General features: G+C 52.4%; 9 protein-coding genes and 1 non-coding gene across 10 annotated transcripts; 6 read left to right on the top strand and 4 right to left on the bottom strand.

Moving 5' to 3' along the window:
* Window positions 1-722: 722 nt before the first annotated feature.
* Window positions 723-2011, bottom strand: VTN31DRAFT_3023 (uncharacterized protein; the record flags this gene model as incomplete). Its single annotated transcript, XM_069403257.1, has 2 exons — window positions 723-1426; window positions 1477-2011. The coding sequence occupies 2 exons, from the start codon at window positions 2009-2011 to the stop codon at window positions 723-725; spliced, it is 1239 nt and encodes a 412-aa protein (XP_069262456.1).
* A 673-nt stretch (window positions 2012-2684) lies between these two features.
* On the top strand, window positions 2685-3294 carry VTN31DRAFT_3022 (uncharacterized protein; the record flags this gene model as incomplete). The annotated part of the gene is made up of 2 exons (XM_069403256.1): window positions 2685-2827; window positions 2886-3294. 2 exons carry the CDS (start codon window positions 2685-2687, stop codon window positions 3292-3294), a joined length of 552 nt encoding a protein of 183 aa, XP_069262455.1.
* Window positions 3295-3609: 315 nt separating this feature from the next.
* Window positions 3610-4510, bottom strand: VTN31DRAFT_3021 (uncharacterized protein; the record flags this gene model as incomplete). Its single annotated transcript, XM_069403255.1, has 4 exons — window positions 3610-3906; window positions 3968-4146; window positions 4201-4315; window positions 4379-4510. The coding sequence occupies 4 exons, from the start codon at window positions 4508-4510 to the stop codon at window positions 3610-3612; spliced, it is 723 nt and encodes a 240-aa protein (XP_069262454.1).
* Window positions 4511-4815: 305 nt separating this feature from the next.
* VTN31DRAFT_3020 (uncharacterized protein) lies at window positions 4816-5620 on the top strand (the record flags this gene model as incomplete). The annotated part of the gene is made up of 3 exons (XM_069403254.1): window positions 4816-4906; window positions 4959-5444; window positions 5499-5620. The coding sequence occupies 3 exons, from the start codon at window positions 4816-4818 to the stop codon at window positions 5618-5620; spliced, it is 699 nt and encodes a 232-aa protein (XP_069262453.1).
* Window positions 5621-5729: 109 nt separating this feature from the next.
* Window positions 5730-6138, bottom strand: VTN31DRAFT_3019 (uncharacterized protein; the record flags this gene model as incomplete). The annotated part of the gene is made up of 3 exons (XM_069403252.1): window positions 5730-5785; window positions 5845-5935; window positions 5995-6138. The coding sequence occupies 3 exons, from the start codon at window positions 6136-6138 to the stop codon at window positions 5730-5732; spliced, it is 291 nt and encodes a 96-aa protein (XP_069262452.1).
* Window positions 6139-6642: 504 nt separating this feature from the next.
* On the top strand, window positions 6643-10014 carry VTN31DRAFT_3018 (uncharacterized protein; the record flags this gene model as incomplete). The annotated part of the gene is made up of 8 exons (XM_069403251.1): window positions 6643-6774; window positions 6848-6940; window positions 6994-7266; window positions 7382-7472; window positions 7531-8811; window positions 8860-9285; window positions 9333-9863; window positions 9926-10014. 8 exons carry the CDS (start codon window positions 6643-6645, stop codon window positions 10012-10014), a joined length of 2916 nt encoding a protein of 971 aa, XP_069262451.1.
* Window positions 10015-11477: 1463 nt separating this feature from the next.
* Window positions 11478-14446, top strand: VTN31DRAFT_3017 (uncharacterized protein; the record flags this gene model as incomplete). Its single annotated transcript, XM_069403250.1, has 2 exons — window positions 11478-11673; window positions 11760-14446. 2 exons carry the CDS (start codon window positions 11478-11480, stop codon window positions 14444-14446), a joined length of 2883 nt encoding a protein of 960 aa, XP_069262450.1.
* Window positions 14447-14900: 454 nt separating this feature from the next.
* VTN31DRAFT_t36 lies at window positions 14901-14974 on the top strand. The gene has a single exon. It is a non-coding gene; the product is annotated as a tRNA-Lys (tRNA).
* A 198-nt stretch (window positions 14975-15172) lies between these two features.
* On the bottom strand, window positions 15173-16735 carry VTN31DRAFT_3016 (uncharacterized protein; the record flags this gene model as incomplete). The annotated part of the gene is made up of 3 exons (XM_069403249.1): window positions 15173-15382; window positions 15460-15892; window positions 16449-16735. 3 exons carry the CDS (start codon window positions 16733-16735, stop codon window positions 15173-15175), a joined length of 930 nt encoding a protein of 309 aa, XP_069262449.1.
* Window positions 16736-17703: 968 nt separating this feature from the next.
* Window positions 17704-19395, top strand: VTN31DRAFT_3015 (uncharacterized protein; the record flags this gene model as incomplete). Its single annotated transcript, XM_069403248.1, has 1 exon — window positions 17704-19395. The coding sequence occupies one exon, from the start codon at window positions 17704-17706 to the stop codon at window positions 19393-19395; it is 1692 nt and encodes a 563-aa protein (XP_069262448.1).
* Window positions 19396-19533: the final 138 nt, after the last annotated feature.

Here is a 19533-nt window from a genome sequence, read left to right as displayed (position 1 = left end):
CAGACGGAACGCAGCTCTGAACGTTCTGGAACAGTTCGCTCGCTTTATTTAGCCTGCGCGCACCATGCGACTGCAGCGCTCAGGGGGCGCGCTGGGTTTTCGAGGACGTTATCGGGAGAGAGCAACTTGATCACCCAGCATGGATGAATGTTGGATCTTCACTTTGCAGAATAAGCAGAAGGCACGCCCAGGACACAATTAATTGGCTTGTCTGAGAAGCAATGAAGCAACACGAAAAATAGAATTTGAAGACGAACTGTATCGACAAGACGTTCTTGGAGCTCTTTGGAGCTACAGTACCTACAGCACGGTAGTAGATGGCGATTGACCAGATCTGAGGTGCTCATTTGAACCTTGCCTGACCGCCTTCTTTTTCTAGTTAAGTGTCTGTCTACTTAAGTACTTACCGTACTCGTACCGTACTTGTAAGCTCCTCGTGCCGATATAACTAGTACCAATGAAGGTATATTTCCAACGGCATCGTAATCAAGTTTACGGACAACTCCAGTGTCCATCTCTACACCTCTCGGAGAGTGCAGGTGTAATGATGGTGTAACAGGGACCTTACTTGACCAAACGTGCTGCTACCATCAAAAGATTGAAGTACTGCTCTATAGATGCACTGGTGCAGTGTACGAGTCGTATTCGTTGTGTGCAAGCACTGCTGTAGCTGGACAGAATCGGTGGACATCAGCAATGGAGAATCAAGTACAGGATCTCGTTCATAGCAAGAACCCGATTGCCCCATCCAAGTTTCCATTAGCTGCGTCGAGAGCGCGGATAGCTTCGTCTCGAGTGAATCCCAATTCCATGATCTTGGAGATCGACTCTGCCGGCCAGCGACTGCCGTCTGATGAGCCTAGAGTCCTGCTCTGGCCCTGGAGCGAAGATGATGAAGTATGGCTTTGGGTTTGAGTTTGCGATTGCTGAGGGCGCGGTCGTTGAGCCTGATGTGTCACTGCACCCGATCGGGCGCCGATTTGGGCCCCATCTGCGCCTTGAATCATGGGTTCATCCTCGAACTCATCCTGGAAATGTTTGGGAATATCGGCTTCTCCCAAGAACGGCACTGCCTCATCCTGGATGACAAGAGCATTCTTGCGGAGGTCGATGCAGGCTTGATGTCTCCGGAGCATGTCTAGCCCCAGCAACAGGTCGATATGCTTGCCTTCCATCACAGTAAATGAGCACGGCAGGAACAGACTGCCAATCTTGATTTGCGCCGAATGGACTCGCCCAATAATGGTCGCCGTTCCAACACCTTTGGCAATGCCCCCATATCTTCGATCAACCAGGCGCATTATATTGCACGCTTCCGCACACTCGGGAGACATTATCGTCACCTGTGCACCGGAGTCTACAAAAGCTTTGATGGGATGACCGTTGACTTCAACCGGTATGTAAAGCATGGTCACCCGACCGAAGGCTTCTGCAATTAGCTTTGTCCCCACGGCAAGGATGGATTGGTGTGCTTACATTCAGGGTGGTACTCCATCGCATTTTGAAGATTCTCTGTAACTGCCTGTTGTCTGATAATCTCTTCGATTTCCCTTTGATTATCGGCATTAAACGGATCCGCATTGAGCATCGCGATGCGTGCTTGTTTCTGCGCTTCTAACTCTGCTTCTCGTTGCTGCTGGGCTAACAGCACCTGCCGGAAACGCTGGGGATCCTCGGCGGCTTGGGCCAGTTCCGGATTTCGTCGCCGCACTGTCTCCATCACTCGTGGATCTCCGAGGATATGAAGTCGCAAGGTTTCGAAATCCGGTGTCATCTGCTGCTGCTGTCGCTGGATGGCTTGCTGGGTGTTCGCAGTGCCACCGGCCGCGGACGGTGCATTATGAGAGGAGCTTCCGACGTGCACCCCTACCATATCCCCTTCACCTATGCCGACCTGCCGTAATGTCTGGGAATCATCTTGAAGAAGCTGATTGTTGAATACGAGCCGTTGCGAACCAGGTGGGATGCTTGATTCACTCTCGATTATTGCCTTCAGCAATTCCAGAGTCATATCCTCCCCGACATCAAGGGAGATAATGTCCGCATCGGACTGGTCGGGGTTAATTACGCTGACAGTGATACGCCTGCAGGATTAGTTGTCGGGTTTGGATTTATGAGGGTCATAGTTTCTCACATTTTGAGGTCCGACCCTCGTAGGATCCACGAACTGATGATGGAGGGGCAGCGGATCAGTTCCAAACGTTGGCGGGGAAAAGAACGGAATCAGCGTGACGCTGGAATTCGTGGTGTCAAGTCTACTGCGAGATCGAACTTGGACTGGCGTTGAAGGAGTCTATTTGATTGGAGTCGCCGGTGAGACCTTGAGAAACGCCCATGACAGCACTGGGTACCGTCGATATTCCGAGTACGGTAATCGTACATACATACGAGTACGCTGTTGGGAAGGTGGCGGGGAGCTAGAACGAGAGATAAGGTTAGATAGAATACATCGTACGGTACGAGTACAGGACACGTACGTTACTGTAAGCATAACAGACTGGTACCTGCCAAGGTCCATGGCCGGCCTTCACCTAACAGCTAGAAAGAAAAGGTACGACATCAGACATTCGCATTCTGGAGCGCATATATGGAGTTGATTCGAGAATAATCCAGAACCCATTGCCAGTCGTCGTGCGTTTGTTGATTGCCCGACTCAACATCACGTATCTGGACCAATCGTCAAGATGTTCAGAACAAGCAGAGTTCCCTCCAAGCTCGTTTTGCGAGCTGTCCGATGCAATTCAACGGCAGCTTCGACAACTCCTCCATTGATGGCGAAGCTGCGGTCGGACCTCAAAGATGCCATGAGGGCAAAGGACACAACTCGGTAGGCATGCACACGCGATTTTTGCGTTTGGTCAATGGCATGTTAACATTGTGAGCAGACTGAACGTTCTTCGAGCCATCATCGCCGACACCACCAACGCCTCCAAAACGTCTTCCCCCATTCAAACAGATGTCCAACTTCTCTCGCTGATCAAGAAGCGCATTGCAGCCGCAAAGGATGCTGGGCAACAATTTCTCGAGGCAAACCGGCCGGATTTGAAAGAGCAAGAGGACGCGCAGATCGCGGTAATGGAAGAATATGCCGGCCAAGTGCAGACGATGGGGCATGAGGAGATCCAGGCTGCTGTGCAAAATGTCATTGGGCAGCTTCAGAGTGAAGGCCAGAAGCTCAATGTAGGCAGTGTGCTCAAAGCTTTGCTGTCACCGGGGGGCGCCTTAGATGGAAAGCCAGTAGAGAAGGCAGAGGTTGCGAAGATCGCCAAGGAAGCCGTTGCGAAGCTAGGATAAGGAAAGGGCAGCATGACCAGGCAGTATGGACACTCCTCTCCGTCTTAGATCATGGGCTCAGCTCTTGTGAAGGAATTGTACTATATGTTTGTACTATATGTCGATGGCTGCAACCACACTTCCAACCAATAGCGATCATATCAAACTCGAATGTTTGACAATTGATGACGAAAAGAAAAAAAAAAAAATAAGCGTGCTAATAGTATCATCTGACACGAAGCATTCCTTGTCAATGCAGGCATGTCTTGGTTCTTGGTTCTCAATCGCACTGAATGAACCAGACGCAATTGCACCATTCCAATATGATTCAAGGATCTAGGACAAGACGAGCAAGATGCCGCCGACACAAGTCATGACCAAGCCAAACCACCACCAGATATCAACATATGACGGACCCGATCCCGTAGTAGTTCTCCCCGGTATATACTCGATCGCACTCCGCTTCGACTTGTCTGACATCGGCGTAGCGCCATGGGTCGGGTTCAACGTTGTTGTCGGCAACATCTCAGGCGGCCGATATACAATGTAGAGAGGCTGTATGGGCGAACCATCGAACTGTTCCAAATCGAGCCGGAGAACATTGTGGTAGGCATCGGTGGAAACACGGTAGCTCTGTTTCAAGTTCGTTAGATCCGTCGCAACGGAGCCTTCTCTGAAAGTTGGGAGATGCTACCCTGAATCTTTCCGTCTGATTATAGCGGGAGTATACGGAGGTGTCACTTGCGCAAGGGTCGGACAACAGCTGGCGTCCGTCAGAGGCAAATGGGGTCAGCACCAGCGAACCATTAGAGTCCACTGAGTAGGTTCCATGTTGCCATAGCATGATTGCCTTGGGACATTGGGGATTGGAAGCTGGCCGCGGCATGTCAGAGACGAATGCATGAAGCAAGAAGGGCATAAACATACGCTCCGAAATTGCTCGGTAATACGCTTCCTCAAAGTAGCCATCGTCAGTGAACGAAAATGAGATACCCGTCAGAGGCGGCTCCTTGAAGCGATCTTTGATCGGGTCGTAGAAGCCCTAGGGCAGCGGCATTAGTCTCCGTCGGCGCGCAGACAGGAGTGGCAGCGTATTTAGACCTACCGCGCCCGTGATAACCTGCCGAGATTTCGAGGACCAGGTGCCGGTCAACTGTTTGTCCAAAGCAGCCGCCTGGGCTTGAAGCAAGACCAAGGAACTCCATAGATACAGCAACTTGATCGATACTGCGGCCATGGTCACTCATGGAGGTGCATTGGAGAGTTGCAAGGACACAGCGGTGTCCTGCACGGCTCTGAGAGCCTCCATTCTCGTAGAAAGGGGCATTCTGTTATGAATGTTGATGCAGTGAGGAGAATGGAATCCAAACTAGCCGCGTTTGCGGGGCGCCAAAATACCAGAAACCTTCGGCCAATCTTGGTACGAAGGGTTCTTCAAAACATTCAGATCGTCGATCACTTGAAGATCGAGAATCGTCATTTCATGTTGTTCCACTAGGACAGTCTCGTTCATTGTTGATCACCGTTTCCTCGTGTAGAGTCATGGCGGCACTTGTCACAGCCAAGAAGGAACTACGGCGACGGATACAGAGGATTCTGAGAGAGATCCCTCCAGAGTCCATTTCCAGTCAATGTTCGGCTCATTGGTCCTGGCAGAGGGGTTTCTAGATACTGATTAGGGACAGCGGCAACCGCCACTAGTAGACTGCTTGCGCTTCCGGAGTATCGCAGTGCAAAGAGAATCAGCGTTTTTCTCTCGATGCCGCAGGGCGAGATCTCAACTACCGGGATCGTCCGCGATGCATTGACCAGCGGCAAAGAAGTCTATGTACCCTACACGCACAAGGTGACCCAAGCCTCCGTCATGGATATGCTTCGGCTATATTCCATGGACGATTTCGAGTCGCTAAAGCCTGATAAATGGGGCATTCCCTCACTCGCTGAGGAGTCAATACCGACAAGACAGAACTGCTTTGGGGGTCACGGCATTGCGCCGACACGATCGCGGAGCCCAGAAGATGCTGGGTTGGATTTAATAGTGCTTCCGGGGGTTGCATTCGACACCGGCATGAGGCGACTGGGGCATGGAAAAGGATATTACGATCATTTTCTCAATAGATACAACAAGGAGGTCGCGGGCACCGTTCGAGCGAATTCACGGCCATACCTGGGTGAGCATGGTCCTTGCCTCCAGCTTGCGATGCTTCGGCTGACTCGTGTCCCAGTGGCCGTGGCTCTCAGGGAACAGCTTCTTCTCCCACCAGAAGAGATCCCAGTGGGCGCCCATGATCGCCCTGTAGATGCAATCATTGTTGGTGACGGTAGGTTGATAAAGCCTGAACCATGAGAATAATGCCATTTTCTTCACTCAGATCGATACCCTCTCCCAGAAATGCAGAATGCCAACCCAAAACGCCAAATGTGAATACCATTCTTCGCATGATCGTAGGGGCAAATCATTGTTGGACTGCTTGTATCAAAGATACATTATCGCCTTTTAGCAGTATTTGACCTGTCGGAAAACATTAGCAGCTGTGGGACAATCACACAACACGTAGTGGTCACCCGTACCTAGCTTGCGACGCCTTTCTGGCTCGGACTTCGTCGCGAGTCGCACTTCGACCGCATCATCCAGCACGATGTTCATAAACTCATCGAACCCCTAGACGGAGAAAGACGATCAGTGGACAATCGAATCCGCAGTTGAGGGATACCACGCACTCGGATTTTTCCTTCTATCCGGAAAGACAGCTGCTCATAGAGCCAGATAGACACGGTCGCGCGCTGCTGAAGCAGCCCGAAAATGAGGTGGATCGGGGCGAGAAGCGGCTTGTTTCTCGCTTGTGCCCCTTGGCGGTTGGACATGGTTCCCGAGTTTCACGAGGAGACCAATTGGCAAGAAGGCTATTGCACGGCCGTGTGCTTGAGGAAAGTAAAATCGCCCGAATGAGGGGAAGAAAGGCGACGACGTCGACGAAAGCGTGGTTGTGTAAGTCCGCGATTTAAGGGCAGGTTATTTTTGCAGCTGTGCTTCCGTCAAGCTTGGAGCAAGATCTGTATAACTGGAGTTAATTAAAGTATATTGAGTTATCTAGTGACCGAGTTAGTAACGTCATCATCACCAGTCATGCTCAAGCCTAAAATTCAAAACAACCAATCCCACTTGGTCCCGCGTTGATCAGGTCAAGCCACCCTGGAATAACGAGGTCTGCGAGTGTAACGGTCAATTTCTCTCAATTGTGTCTTGGGAATCGGCCTCGATCTTCATGACTGGGTTGGGATTTGCCTGAACTTAGTCCGCCTGCAGTCGGCTCGCCGCTCCGCCATCGCCGAACATCCCACCTCGTTGCCCCTCCATCTGTGCTCACTATGGCAAGCAAAGCACCGGGCCCTGAGCAGGCCTTTGGGCCTGTCTTGACGGCCCTCACCACGTTGCAGGGACATAGTTCGCGGTCCGAAAAAGCTCAGGCGCATGATTTTCTTGAAAAATTTCAAAAATCAGTACTTTTAGCCTACAGTCCCAAGAATCGCTCGCTCTTTTGTCCGCACGTGTTCTAACGCTACTTGGGAATAGGTTGAAGCGTGGTCGGTCACTCATGCCATTCTACAGTCACCGGCCGCTCCCGTCGAAGCAAAACTATTCGCCGCAACCACCTTGAAGGGAAAGGTGCGGGACGACACTACCATTAGCTGAACTTGGTCATTGCTGACTTCGGCCAGATTACCTACGACCTTGACCAGCTGCCGGCCGACTCGCTACCTGCGTTGCGCGAATCTTTGTTCGGATTGCTCACTGCATATGCGTCCGGACCTCGTCCTATCCAGACCCAACTCTGCGTGTGCTTGGCAAGTTTGGCGATTCAGATGACGACCTGGAAGGATGTTCTGGCGACGGTGGGTTCAGCGTTGGGGAACACGGCCGGTGATGTCGTTCTAGAGTTCCTGAAGATCCTCCCGGAAGAAGTGACCGAGGGTCGCAAGATCAACCTCAGTGTACGTCCGACCGCTCAGTGCTACATCTTTTAGCATGTCGGCTTCGCTATCCGGCAGCGTTTTTACGAGCACCAGCCAGCGAGTGGGACAGGTCTAATGCGTCGTGTGCAATCAGGAAGAAGATCTTGCAACGAGGACTAAAGAGCTTTTGGAAGACAATGCGGAACGTGTCCTTGTCCTCTTGACCCAATATGCCCAGTCGTCAGGTGTGCATTCAGGCTCTCCCTGGCAGCAGAATGACTCAGTAGCTTACATGGGTGACAGTGGCGGCGGCAACTAATCCACGTCTCATCGATTGTATCACCTCGTGGCTCCGCGAAATCCCAGCAACACAGGTCATCGACTCCCCGCTGCTGGATGTTGTGTTCAAGGCGCTCGATGACGATAACTCATTCGATTCCGCCGTTGATTGTATTTGCGCATTTTATCGGGACACGCGCGAGGTCGACGATTGCTTGCCTGCCATTCAGAAGCTTTACCCTCGTATCGTTGCCCTCCGCCCCAAGATACGGGTGGCCGCTGACGAGGAGGACATCGAGACATTCAAAGGGCTTACCAGGTTGTTTGCGGAAGCAGGCGAGGCTTGGGTTGTCTTGGTCGCCCGACTGCCGACGGATTTCCGTGGCCTGGTCGAAGCAGTTCTGGAGTGTTGCGCTCGAGATCAAGAGCGGGACGCGATTTCATACACTTTTAACTTCTGGTATGAGCTGAAACAATACATAATCCTGGAACGTTATGCCGAGGCTCGCCAGAAGTTTGCCGATATCTACTCGAATCTGGTCGACGTCATGATCAAACATCTCCAATTTCCTACACCGAGTGGCGAAGGCGAAGATCTCTTTGATGGTGACCGGGAACAAGAGGACCGCTTCCGAGCCTTTCGCCACTCGATGGGGGACGTGCTTAAAGATTGCTGTTCAGTCATTGGGGTGACTGAGTGCTTGATGAAATCATACCGTCTGATCCAAGAGTGGGTATCGAAGTATGCGTCGCAGGCCAGCAACGAGCATGTTCCCCATTGGCAAGAACTCGAGGCTCCCCTATTCAGCCTGAGGGCAATGGGTCGCATGGTCAGTCCAGAAGAGAGCACAGTTCTCCCTCAGGTGATACCCCTGATCGTCCAGATTCCAAATCAAGAGAAGGTGCGATTCTCTGCCATCATGGCGCTGGGGCGGTACACCGAATGGACTGCGAACCACCCAGAGACTCTGGAAGCGCAGCTCAACTATATAATCTCGGGCTTCCAGCACAAGTCCACCGAGGTTGTCGGTGCTGCTGCTCTGGCTTTCAAATACATGGGCACTGACTGCGCGAAATTGCTGCAAGACCACATTCCGCAGCTGCACACTTTCTATGAGTCGGTCTTGGACAAGCTCAGACCGCAGAGTCAGGAAGAAGTCACTGAGGGTGTTGCTTCCGTCGTGGCTGTTCAACCGACCCAGAAAATCTATGAGTCCCTCAAGCTTTTCTGCGACCCGATCATGGCGCGAATCATGAATCTGGCAAACAACGCGCACGATGAAGCCGGGCAGAGGGCTGTCGCCGGTATGTGAGCCATTGGTGGAGCAGAGGACAAAACTAACGCGGCAACAGATCATTTGCAATTGATCACAATCTTCATTCAAGTGGTGGTGCCCTACACAGGTCCCAACGAGGAAAACCCAGCGGTGAAATACTGTGGCGAGATCCTCCCTATTATGAGGACCTTGGTCATGAACTTCACAAAGTCGACGCCAATACTAGAACTTGTCTGCCGCTGCTGGCGGTACATGGTCATTTCGTACCGGACGGCCATGAGTCCACTGCTTCCAACCCTTGCGCAAAGTCTGGCCGAAGGATTTCAAGCGTCCCGCGAAGGCTGTTTTCTCTGGGCCACCGATGCCATTGTTCGAGAGTTTTCTGAGGGTGCAGAGTTTGTTGATCAGGCGACGAGCAGTGCTGTCTACCAATTCTTTGAGCAGCAAACTGTTGCCTTTCTGCGAACCCTCAACGAACTGCCTCCCGAACAACTTCCCGATGGTAAGTCATATGCAGTGATAGTAAGGGAATTGTACTGACTGTTGAAGTCATCGAGGATTACTTCCGTCTGGCCAGTGATGCTGTCCGATATTACCCCAAGGAGTGCACAGCATCTTCCCTTCGGGATCCCATTTTCTCTGCCGGTCTCAGTGCTCTCACTTTGCAGCAAGTTGACCCGCTCATAGCCACTCTGCACTTCTATCGTGATCTTTTGAGCTTTGGATTCGAGTCTCCGATAGCCTCGCAGTTCAGCGACGCTGACGGCCAGCCATATGTGAACCCGCCGGAGGTCCGGAATGCTGTCAAAGATTTGCTCAGCCGTCAGGGTCAACTGCTCGTTGAGCGTGTTTTGACGGGGCTGATGTTTAGCTTCCCGGAGGATTGCTTCCCCGATGCCTCCGGTGTCCTCATGACATCATTTGAGTTGCTCCCGCAGGAATCGGGTGCTTGGGTACAGTCAACGATTCAACAACTCCCAGCAGGGACCATGAAGCCGGGTGAAGCTGAACGATTGATGAGCAATATCTCCGCAAAGGTCCAGTCTGGCGAAACCCGGAAAATCCGGGTTCTTTTGCAAGGTCAGTATCTCTTTCGCCCCATGTCATGTTGACATAACACCCCTTTAACATTGGCTACATAGACTTCACAAATTCCTACCGACGGCGGAACGTGGCACCACGAGAAGGTCTAGGCCGTTTAGAAGCTGCTCGATTTCGATTTAGCGGTTAAATAAGGACCGGATGTTACATCAATAACTGGTGGTCCATGCAGCGCAAGTAAACCTGTCGCGAAATACCTTTCTGTTCCCATCGCCGGTAGTGGTTGCTGTGAGGTCCCAATCCCGAGAACTGTTGCCCATGAGATGCCATTTTTTCCTCGCGGGTAGGGTGACGAATGCGCACTGCTCTCAGTCAGTAGTCGGTCTCCTTCCACACACACACACACACACACACACACACACACACACACAACAGTTTCGCCGTGATTCTCTCTCCATTAGGCACCCTAGCGACTGAGCGGATATGGATGACTTGAATTGGCGGAAAAGTTTGGCGAGGAGGAGCGCGTTAGTATCTCTGGCAACTGTGAAAGCCGCGTCCATGTACTCTGTACTCTGTATACTCTATTGTGATCTCTGAGAAGGTGCCTAGAAAATCCTATGCTGCAAAAGAAAGCCTACTTCCTACCAACAACTGGACGGAGCACCAGGCAGCCGATCTCTTGTACCGACTCAAATGTCCTCAATGTACACCCTGGGCGTGTTGTATTCACTTGAAATATGTAGGGGATTCTGTTTCTAGCTACGGAGTACTTCGTACTCAAAAAGATGCAGTATCACTCGTTCGGAGGAATGCCGGGTTCTGTGATGGTAGAACTCGGAATTTCTGAGATTGCGACATCAAATCCTGGAATAGAAGTCGGAAATGCGTGTTCGGACTGAGATGTCAGAAACTCAACACAACCATAATACCTAGCCCTTGGAAACACAATTGGCAGTTCTGCAAGCTCCTTGAACACCGCAAGCAGCAAAGGTGCAAATAACCAACCTCATCACTCGTCGTTTGACTCCTGGTGCTTCGCGAGCAATGCGAATTGCGAGGAACACTGACTCGCTGATTTCAAAATTGAACCGTAACTATCTCGCAAATCTCTCAATCTTTCAAGAATTTTGCGGAATCCGGAGGACAGTTCTCCGTGCAAAAATGCATCCTTGCACGTCTGTCAAAAATTTTCAAAACTCTGATTGGTTACCCAATCCAGTTAGCGTTGCTTACTAATCACAGTTCCCCAACTCCCCAGCTTTCTCCGTCTCCACAAGAAGAACCGCAACCCACTTTGGCTCGTGCAGTGCCAGGCCCAGACTACCTAGATCTAGGTTAATCGGATTCCCCCCCCCAGGCAAATCAACGGACAGAGGCACGAACTTCGGTTCGCGAACGACCGAGGCGTTGTCTTCTCCTCTGCTTGCTTTCAGTCTTCAATTCTTTGTCCCGGCCAAAGCTCGGCGCGCAGTTATTGACCTTTGTGATGTGTGCGCGGACATTGCGCCCGGTCGAAGCTCGGTGCCAGACTGCGGGAATTGGCTAACGGACTCCATCGCAAGCAAAGCCTGATTGATCATCTGTCATAAACCCCCAGTCGCCGCATTCATCTTCACAAGCCTGTGCGACATCATCTGTCAACAGCAGGCGATGACAGCTGCAGTCACTGCCATGACGGAGGTGCAGCAGTCGCCGCAAGATCCACACGAACCCGACGCCTCGAGGCCGTCCAAGCGGAAGAGAGCCCGTAAGGCTACCGACCCAGACAAGCGCTTTGAATGCCACTACGAGGGATGCGGCAAAAGCTACACGAGGGCAGAGCATCTGTATCGGCATCAGTTGAATCGTAAGGACCGCACGTGTTCAGTACTCCTCAGGTGATTATGAATGAGCTGACCCCGGCTGGCTGATTTTCTTGCCGTCCCCGTGCAGACTGCCCCAAGCAGATTTACCGATGCGACTTCCCCGATTGCAACCGGTCTTTTGTGCGACAGGACTTATGCATCCGTCATCGTGAGAGACATACAACACTTGGTTCGCAATTACAGAAGCGCGACTCGTTCGCGCAGGCCGCCACGAATTTGATGCAAAATCGTGAGTCGGCCGGTCCAGCGCCTCTGCCCGTCGCGACGCGAGAGGAAAGCGTTGGAGCGCGCAATTTGCCGGCAGCCACACCAGGAATCGCGCGGGATAACAAACTGGCATTGTACCAAAATGATCCCGCATTTCGAAGAATATCCCTCTCAAACGAAGCCGGTTACCGCCCCCTCACACCGCTGACGGCCGGCTCGAGCTCGGACAATGGCTTCAAACGGTCTGAAAACGGTGGTAGCTACACAATGAGTCCAACCGCCACGCGACCATCGGTGTCCGGAACTGCGTTTTCCGAACCGTCTTTCAAACAAGGCGATTTGTCCGTTAGCCAGAACCCCCCAAATTCCAATGTGCCAACTGCAGCGTTATCGGGGAACACTACGCTGGGATCGACAAACTCTTACGTTCCTCAGCAGGATCTATCCATGTATCCAACCTCCAATGCCTCCCGCGATGCCTTTGATAACCTGGGCTTTGATGCGTTGGGGTCAGTCTCGACGAGCGACAGCAATGCCACGTTGGATTCAATGACAACCTTTCCGTATCCTGTCTTTGGTGGTGAGACCTATAACCGCTCCCCATTTGCGATGGCAGATGACTTTGCGGCCTGGCTGTTCAGCGATCCGGGGACTGGATCCCCGGTAAATTACTCGAACATGCTATCCGGGTACGCGGATTCGGTACAGAACCCATTCTTTTTCAACGATCCGACGTACAGCAAGCTCTTTCCACCTGTGGTTCCAGAGCATCCAATGAGCGTGACGAGCCTTTTGGAAACAACTCCTCCAGAGGCGATCATCTCTGAAGAGAAGCGGCAGGATGTGATCCATTTGATCAGCACTCGCTTCAACGAAACCGCCCACTCTGCTTGCAGCATTCGCAAGGAGTCCTTATTGGATGGGGATATCGACGCAGATGGGCATATCCTCAGTCTTCACATGATGCAGACCTATCTGAATTCATACTGGCTGCATTTCCACGCCCAGCTGCCCATCTTGCACAAACCCACGTTCAATGCGGATCGGACTCCGACCTTGCTGTTGCTCGCCGTGATGGCCATCGGCGCCGTTACTCTGGATAGGATTCACGGCGAGAACGTCGTCGAATCGGCGGCTGAATTGGCAAACTTTCTGGCTTGGCACATCCGGTGGGAGATCTTCATGGACGTTGACTTTCGGCCGCCGGCGAAGCTCTGGGTGTTTCAGACTCTACTTTTGCTCGAGGTTTACGAGAAAATGTTCTCGACCCGAGCCCTCCATGAGCGTGCACACATTCACCACGATACCACTCTGACGTTGATGCGGCGCGGTAGCTCCCTCATTGGCCGATCTCCGCTCGACTCTCCGGGCAGTCACCGAGACGATCGCACTGGACGATCAGGCACAGGGACGTCAGACGGTGCTGGCGACCGTGAAGACTCATGGTCACACTGGATTCGGACTGAGGCAACTCGCCGGGTTGCATTCGGGGCGTTCGTGGTGGATTCTATCCATGCCACCATGTTTGGTCATTCGGCGAAAATGGTGGCGCATGAGATGCGGTTGACGCTGCCGTGCGATGAGGCCTTGTGGTCTGCCCCCACCGCTGCAGACGTGTCACGCATACAGGCCAGTCTGCAGGCCAATGGGGTGATGCCGATCCTGTTCGTCGACGGCCTGAAGAAAACGCTGATGGGCCAGAAAGTGCGCACGAACGCGTTTGGACGTACCATCATCATGGCTGGTCTGCTCAGCGTGAGCTGGCATATGAACCAACGTGATCTGCAGGTCAGCTCACTAGGAGCGACCCAGGTGCTGGGAGGGCGAGAGTGGCGGTCTGCGTTGCTGCGAGCGTTTGACAACTGGAAGCGGGACTTTGATGACGCTGTGGCGGAACCTGGGCCTCGTGGCTACCGTAACTCATTCTCACGGCGGTATCAGGTTGACGAAAACGATACGTTTGAATCCCGCACCGTTCTACATCATCTCGCTCACATGGCGTCCCACGTGGACATTGTCGACTGCCAGATCTTCGCCGGTGCCAGCCGGCTACTCGGACGATCCATCACCCCGAAGGATTATGCGACGGCGCGAGAGATGACCGAACGATGGGCCACCGGGCCAGAGGCGCGGGACGCGGCCTTTTACGGGCTTCGATTCCTCCGACATGTGCTTCTCCCGGCAACAACTGAAGAACCTCTGGGTTTCTATTCGGCTCGGGATGATTACCTCCTCAACCGGTCCTGGGTGGTCTACTTCGCGGCCTTGGTCGTATGGTGCTATGGCTACGCGCTCGAGGGGCCCATCGCTTCACCGCCGGAACTTGTCACTGTCCCCGACAAGGTCCAGGATATGCAAAATTTCCTGAATACTGTAGGCGCGGTGCGCGAGCCGAACGATCTCAAGTACATTACGGGGCGAAATCGATGCATGGGTCTATTGATGCTTCTCCGGGAAAGCTTTTCAAGAACACGCTGGGAGTTGTTACACGAAGCTTCCAACCTACTTGGAAACTGCATTCAGAAATTGAAAGGAGTGAAGCGGTGATGTATGTGATGGATGCACTTTTGCTATCAGCTTTTCTTGGGTTGGCTACGGTGTCGATTTTATTTGGTGCACGACCTGGGAGGATGATTTGGCACTTGACCCGCCTGTATATTGTGATGATGTGATACCAAGGGTATATTCTGGGAACGTATTATATTATATGTTTATATTATTTCATGTTCAGTCTTTCCAATACCTATCGAGCGGTGGAGTTGGTGGCAGAGGGTTCATGTGCAATGTATTTGCTCAACTCGAAGGACGGGTTATTAATATAACAAGGAACGAAACGCGGCGGATTTTCCCGGTTCCTAATTAGCAGATTGATATCAACTGATTTTGTAGCGAGTATGCTTTGGTTCAAGTGTTGGAAGCGGAGCAGCTCATACAATCCTTTGGTATCCGTAGGTCCTTAAATTTCGATATATTACAAAGTGGAGCCGCATGTCGCACATGAGCCCGGCTAGCTCAATCGGTAGTAGCGTGAGACTCTTAATCTCAAGGTTGCGGGTTCGATCCCCGCGTCGGGCTGTTTTTTCTTTTTTTTTTTTTTTTATCCATTTTCATTAGCTGTACGGAGTACGAGTACTTCGTACAGTACTCGATTTCTTTTTTTCTTGCGATAACGTCAAATCCATAGAGATCGTTCATTGTCATAATATTCAGCATTCTTATGTACCCATGTACAGGCTGGTAGTTTTGTCGAGCATGTAACTTTTACACTTTCATTCACAGTTTCGCCGAGGCAAAGGTCTTGACGTCTTTTCTGCACAACGAAATATCGTACTTGAGTTCTAACGAGGCCTTGGGATCACTCTTCAGAGGACTGAAGTGCACAACCAAGTCGTCCTTGACTGCAAAGACCGTGTCGGTCTTGAGGTGCGGGTCATCGTCAGGGTAGAGCTGGGTGATAAGAGTGTGGTACTTTGGATGTGTGACCTAGGTGGACATGTGCTGTCAACAAGAAAAAAAAAAAACTTTTCCTCAAGAACAATCAAATTCAATGTACTCCGTACCATCAAGTGAATATGCGCAGGCCTCATCGGCGACCGATCCATCAACTGCAACAACTGCCACGACGGCCCATCCCGAGGCAGCGAATACGCCGTGGGCCGCAAGCAATAAAGCCGATAGTAGCCATTGGCATCCGTGCGGAACTTGCCCCGCAGGTTGTTGGGGACTTGGTTCTCCGGGTCCTGGAAATCGTACTTGCCGTTGGACGACGCCTGCCAGATATCGATGACGGCGTTGGCGATGGGTTTCTTGGTCTGGGCATCGGTCACGGTGCCGTGCATGAGCGCCACTTGGCCCTCATGCGGGCTGAGGACGATCGAATCGCCGTTCTTGCGGAAGGGAGCATTGGGGTGCCAGAATGGACCCAGGATTGCGCTCGAGGTAGGGGCGTGGTCGGCAGAGACGGCTAGCTTGTGGGAGATTTCGTCGACGAGTCTTAGTTTTTTTTTTTTTTTTTTTTTGACTTCTATTTCTAGAATGCTGGGAGCTTCTTTATTTAGTAGAGCCTCCGCAGGCCGCGCAGAAGGGACGTCATGTTACGACGGCATCGCTCTCATATGAAGCTGGTGTTCAGGGCGCGATGAGGAATATCGCGTGGCAAATGAGATGCTGACAGACGATATTTTCGTACGTATCTCCTAGGGGTTTTGGGTTTGCGGCGGCGCGCCCTTCAACTTGTCGATTCTAACTGCTGTCTGTGTGCGCGTGACTTTTAGGCCCTTCAAGCAGCATCGCAGAAGCTGAATGGGTATATCCTCGAACTAGAGCAGAGGATTGATCAACTACAGAAGAAGAAATAAACATCAGCTGGACGTATACGTCGGTGGTGCCATTTTAGGTTCCGCGAATATGGGCTATTGAGTCGGTTATGCGGCTTTTGGGAGATTTCGTCGACGAGTTTAGTTTTTTTTTTTTTTTTTTTTTGACTTTCATTTTCAGAATGCTGGATCGGGGGCTGCATGGGACTATTATATACTATGCATGAACTTACGACTCCAGCCCGAGAATATCAGAAATGCGGTGTGCTTCATTGCGCTTCTCATTGCTGGCCTGGCCGATGGAGTTGAGGAATTTGACGCCCTGAAACCACTCGTCCCAGGTTAGGTCGGTTTCGCGCGCAAACTCGTGTAGGTGCCTGATCAGAGCGGCCAGCACTTGACGGGCGCGTGGAGGAGTGTTGGGGCCCATGGCATTGATGACGGCCGGTGTGAGATTCGGGGCATAGCTGTCAGCTGAGCTTGAAACCTTGGGGCCAGTGCCGTTCGATTTCGAAGACATTTTGGGATGTTGATGTGCAGCAATCGTTTCTATTGTTTGCGAGGGAGAACAGCTTGATAGAGAACTGGGAAGTCGTTCGAGTCAGAGACGCATCCACCCAGGCTTTATTACTGATGATTCCTTTGTCGCTCGCAAATGAGTTGCCGCCTTTGAATGCTAGTAGTCATCCTTTGTTTCTTTCACTCTTTCTACCTCTCCTCGTTGCAATCCCGCATGATGTCGGCATTGCACCTCGGGGATCGCCTTGGCCTGCCCGGCAAAGCCACTCGGCTCCGATAGTTTCTTTGATTGGTCCGTTTCTCGATTTTGCTTTCACTCCATTTGCCAATCAACTGCTTCAACCAACGTTTCTGCACGTCAAATCCAGCAATCATCATCCCGGATGTGGCCGTTAAAGTGGAGGTCTTTCCGGGCTCGGACACTTCGCAATTATTGGCTGACGGAAAATCATCTAACCACGTTTGGCAGTTACGTATCAAATGGCAGCTCCACCCATGACACGTGACTCGGAGTTAAGCTTGTGGACCTCCGCAACGCGGGGGCGGGGCTGCATCTCGGAGCTACAATGTGCAGTTCCAATTCGGAGGCATCCGAGCTGTTCATAGGCTTTCTATGTATGATGATCATTCCGTAGAGTACTTCCATGCGCCGAGGCTTTGTTTTCTTTTGCGCAGGTACGGGGTACAGGATGTCGGCAGCTCAGCATTGACCTGCCGGCGGCCATGCATGCATCACCACGTGGCGGATTGGACCTACCGAATGATCGGGATGAATGCCGAGCTTATTCCAGTTTTCGATTCTTCTAACTCGGGTTGGCCCGGGACGAGATGAGTGATTGACAAACGCCATCCATCCAGTCCTGAGTCTTAAAGGGGCTTGAGCTGAGCTCTATAAGAAGGGAGTCCTTTCGTATCATCGCTGGCAATAACACCTTATCACCTGCAGAAGACCTGGAAAGCGAAGCTACAATGGCTCCCGGTTTGCTCTACGTGACGATGCAACCGCACGCCAGCCTATCGGCTGCGCAATTCCATGACTGGTATAACAACGAACACGGCCCGTTGCGTTTACAGTTACCCTTCTTCCGCAACGGCTTTCGGTACCGCGACACGGACGGGGACGCTAATAGTCCCAGTCCCTACGACAGCACGAAACCGGAATGGCTTGCACTGTACGATGTCGACGATGCCGCCGACTTGACACGACCGCCCTATACCACATTGCGTGAACAGACAGTCCAGTCGGAGCGCGAGATTCAGACATTCAACCAGGTCACGATGAACCGTCAGTTTTATGACTTTGTCCGCGAGTGGACGGCAGCCGACTATAAGCATCTGGAAGACTTGGATGCCGATGCCGAGGGCACGGTCCTCGTCGCGGTTTGCTTCAAGATCAAGCCGGGGACGGAAGCGGAGCTGGATCGGTGGTACAATGAGGAACACGTGGAGCTCCTCACCAAAGTCCCCGGCTGGCGGCGAACCCGCCGGTTCGTCACCGCGTCTGTTCTCAACCCCACTCCGGAAACCAAGGAATACCTGTCCCTGCATGAATATGCGCCCCAGAATGGGCTGGGAGGACCGGAGTTCCAAGCGGCTGTATCGACTCCATTTGCCAAGCATATCTATGAGGACGTTGTTGTCGAACGGAAGCGCCGGGTCTATCAGTGGTTCTACACTTTTGGTCCCGCGCCGCGCGATCTCAAGTCGTTGTCAACTCCGGGTTACAATGGCCTTTTTGTGTCCCGCGATGAGAAGACCAGGACCTACGCTGCTTCGCAGACTCCATCTCTACGTTCCGCCATCGAATCATATGTAACCACCGCGGACGGCGTCGATATTCAGTACCGCTTGGAAGGTAGCAAGGACCCAGAGGCGCCGCTGATCGTGCTCATCAACTCCATCCTCTCCGACTGGGGCATTTGGGACGAGTTCCTGGACCTATTCTTTGCCTCCCCGCAGAACCTCAAATATCGTGTCTTGCGCTATCGGCCACGAGGGCGAGCCGACGATGGCGGTCAAATCCCAGTAACGCTGGATCTGCTGACCCAAGACGCGATCGCCCTGCTCGACGCACTTCGAGTCCGTAAGGCCGCGGCGATAATCGGAGTGAGCCTCGGTGGAGCGACCGCCCTCAACGCAGCTCTCAAGTACCCGTCTCGACTCAACGCGTTCATCTCGTGCGACACCAGCTCCACCACTCCGCCGGGCGCCACGGAGGCATGGGCAGAGCGCATCGCGTTGGCTGAGAACGACGACAGCGCTCCAAAAGACAAAACGGGCGCACGTCTGGTCGGCGAGAAACTCGCCGAAGCCACGGTACGGCGATGGTTCCCGCCGGATAACTTTGACGGAGGGGTTCGGCAGGCCCGGGTGCAGAAAGTCAAGGAGTATGTTCGCACAAACAACCTCGAGGGTTTCAAGAGGAGCGTGGTTGCTTTGTATGATTATGATCTGCGGGAGGCGATGAAGACTGCCACCGTCAGAGGAACTTTTGTTGTCGGAAGCGGCGATGGGGTGCTTCCTACGAGCATGAAGACCATGGCAGCCGAATATGGCGCGGGCGCATCGTTGACTGTCATCGATGATGCAGGTCATTTGCCCATGACGGAACAGCCGAGTCGGTTTGTGGAGGTGGTCAACGACTTCCTTCGCAGTACATGATAGTTCCCGCTGGTTCCTTTTTGGTCTGCTTTGTGTACGAACTCTGTGCCAGAATCGCGGTTTTTGTCCATCAGATTTGGTTGTATCAATCTCAGATTAAGTACTAGTCATGTCAAAGAAAGGTTCTATGTACAAGCA

The sequence above is a fragment of the Thermomyces dupontii genome, assembly GCF_041956625.1.
Source record: "Thermomyces dupontii strain NRRL 2155 unplaced genomic scaffold VTN31scaffold_2, whole genome shotgun sequence".
NCBI classification, from domain to species: Eukaryota; Fungi; Ascomycota; class Eurotiomycetes; order Eurotiales; family Trichocomaceae; genus Thermomyces; species Thermomyces dupontii.
This window is presented reverse-complemented; position numbering and strand designations above follow the sequence as displayed.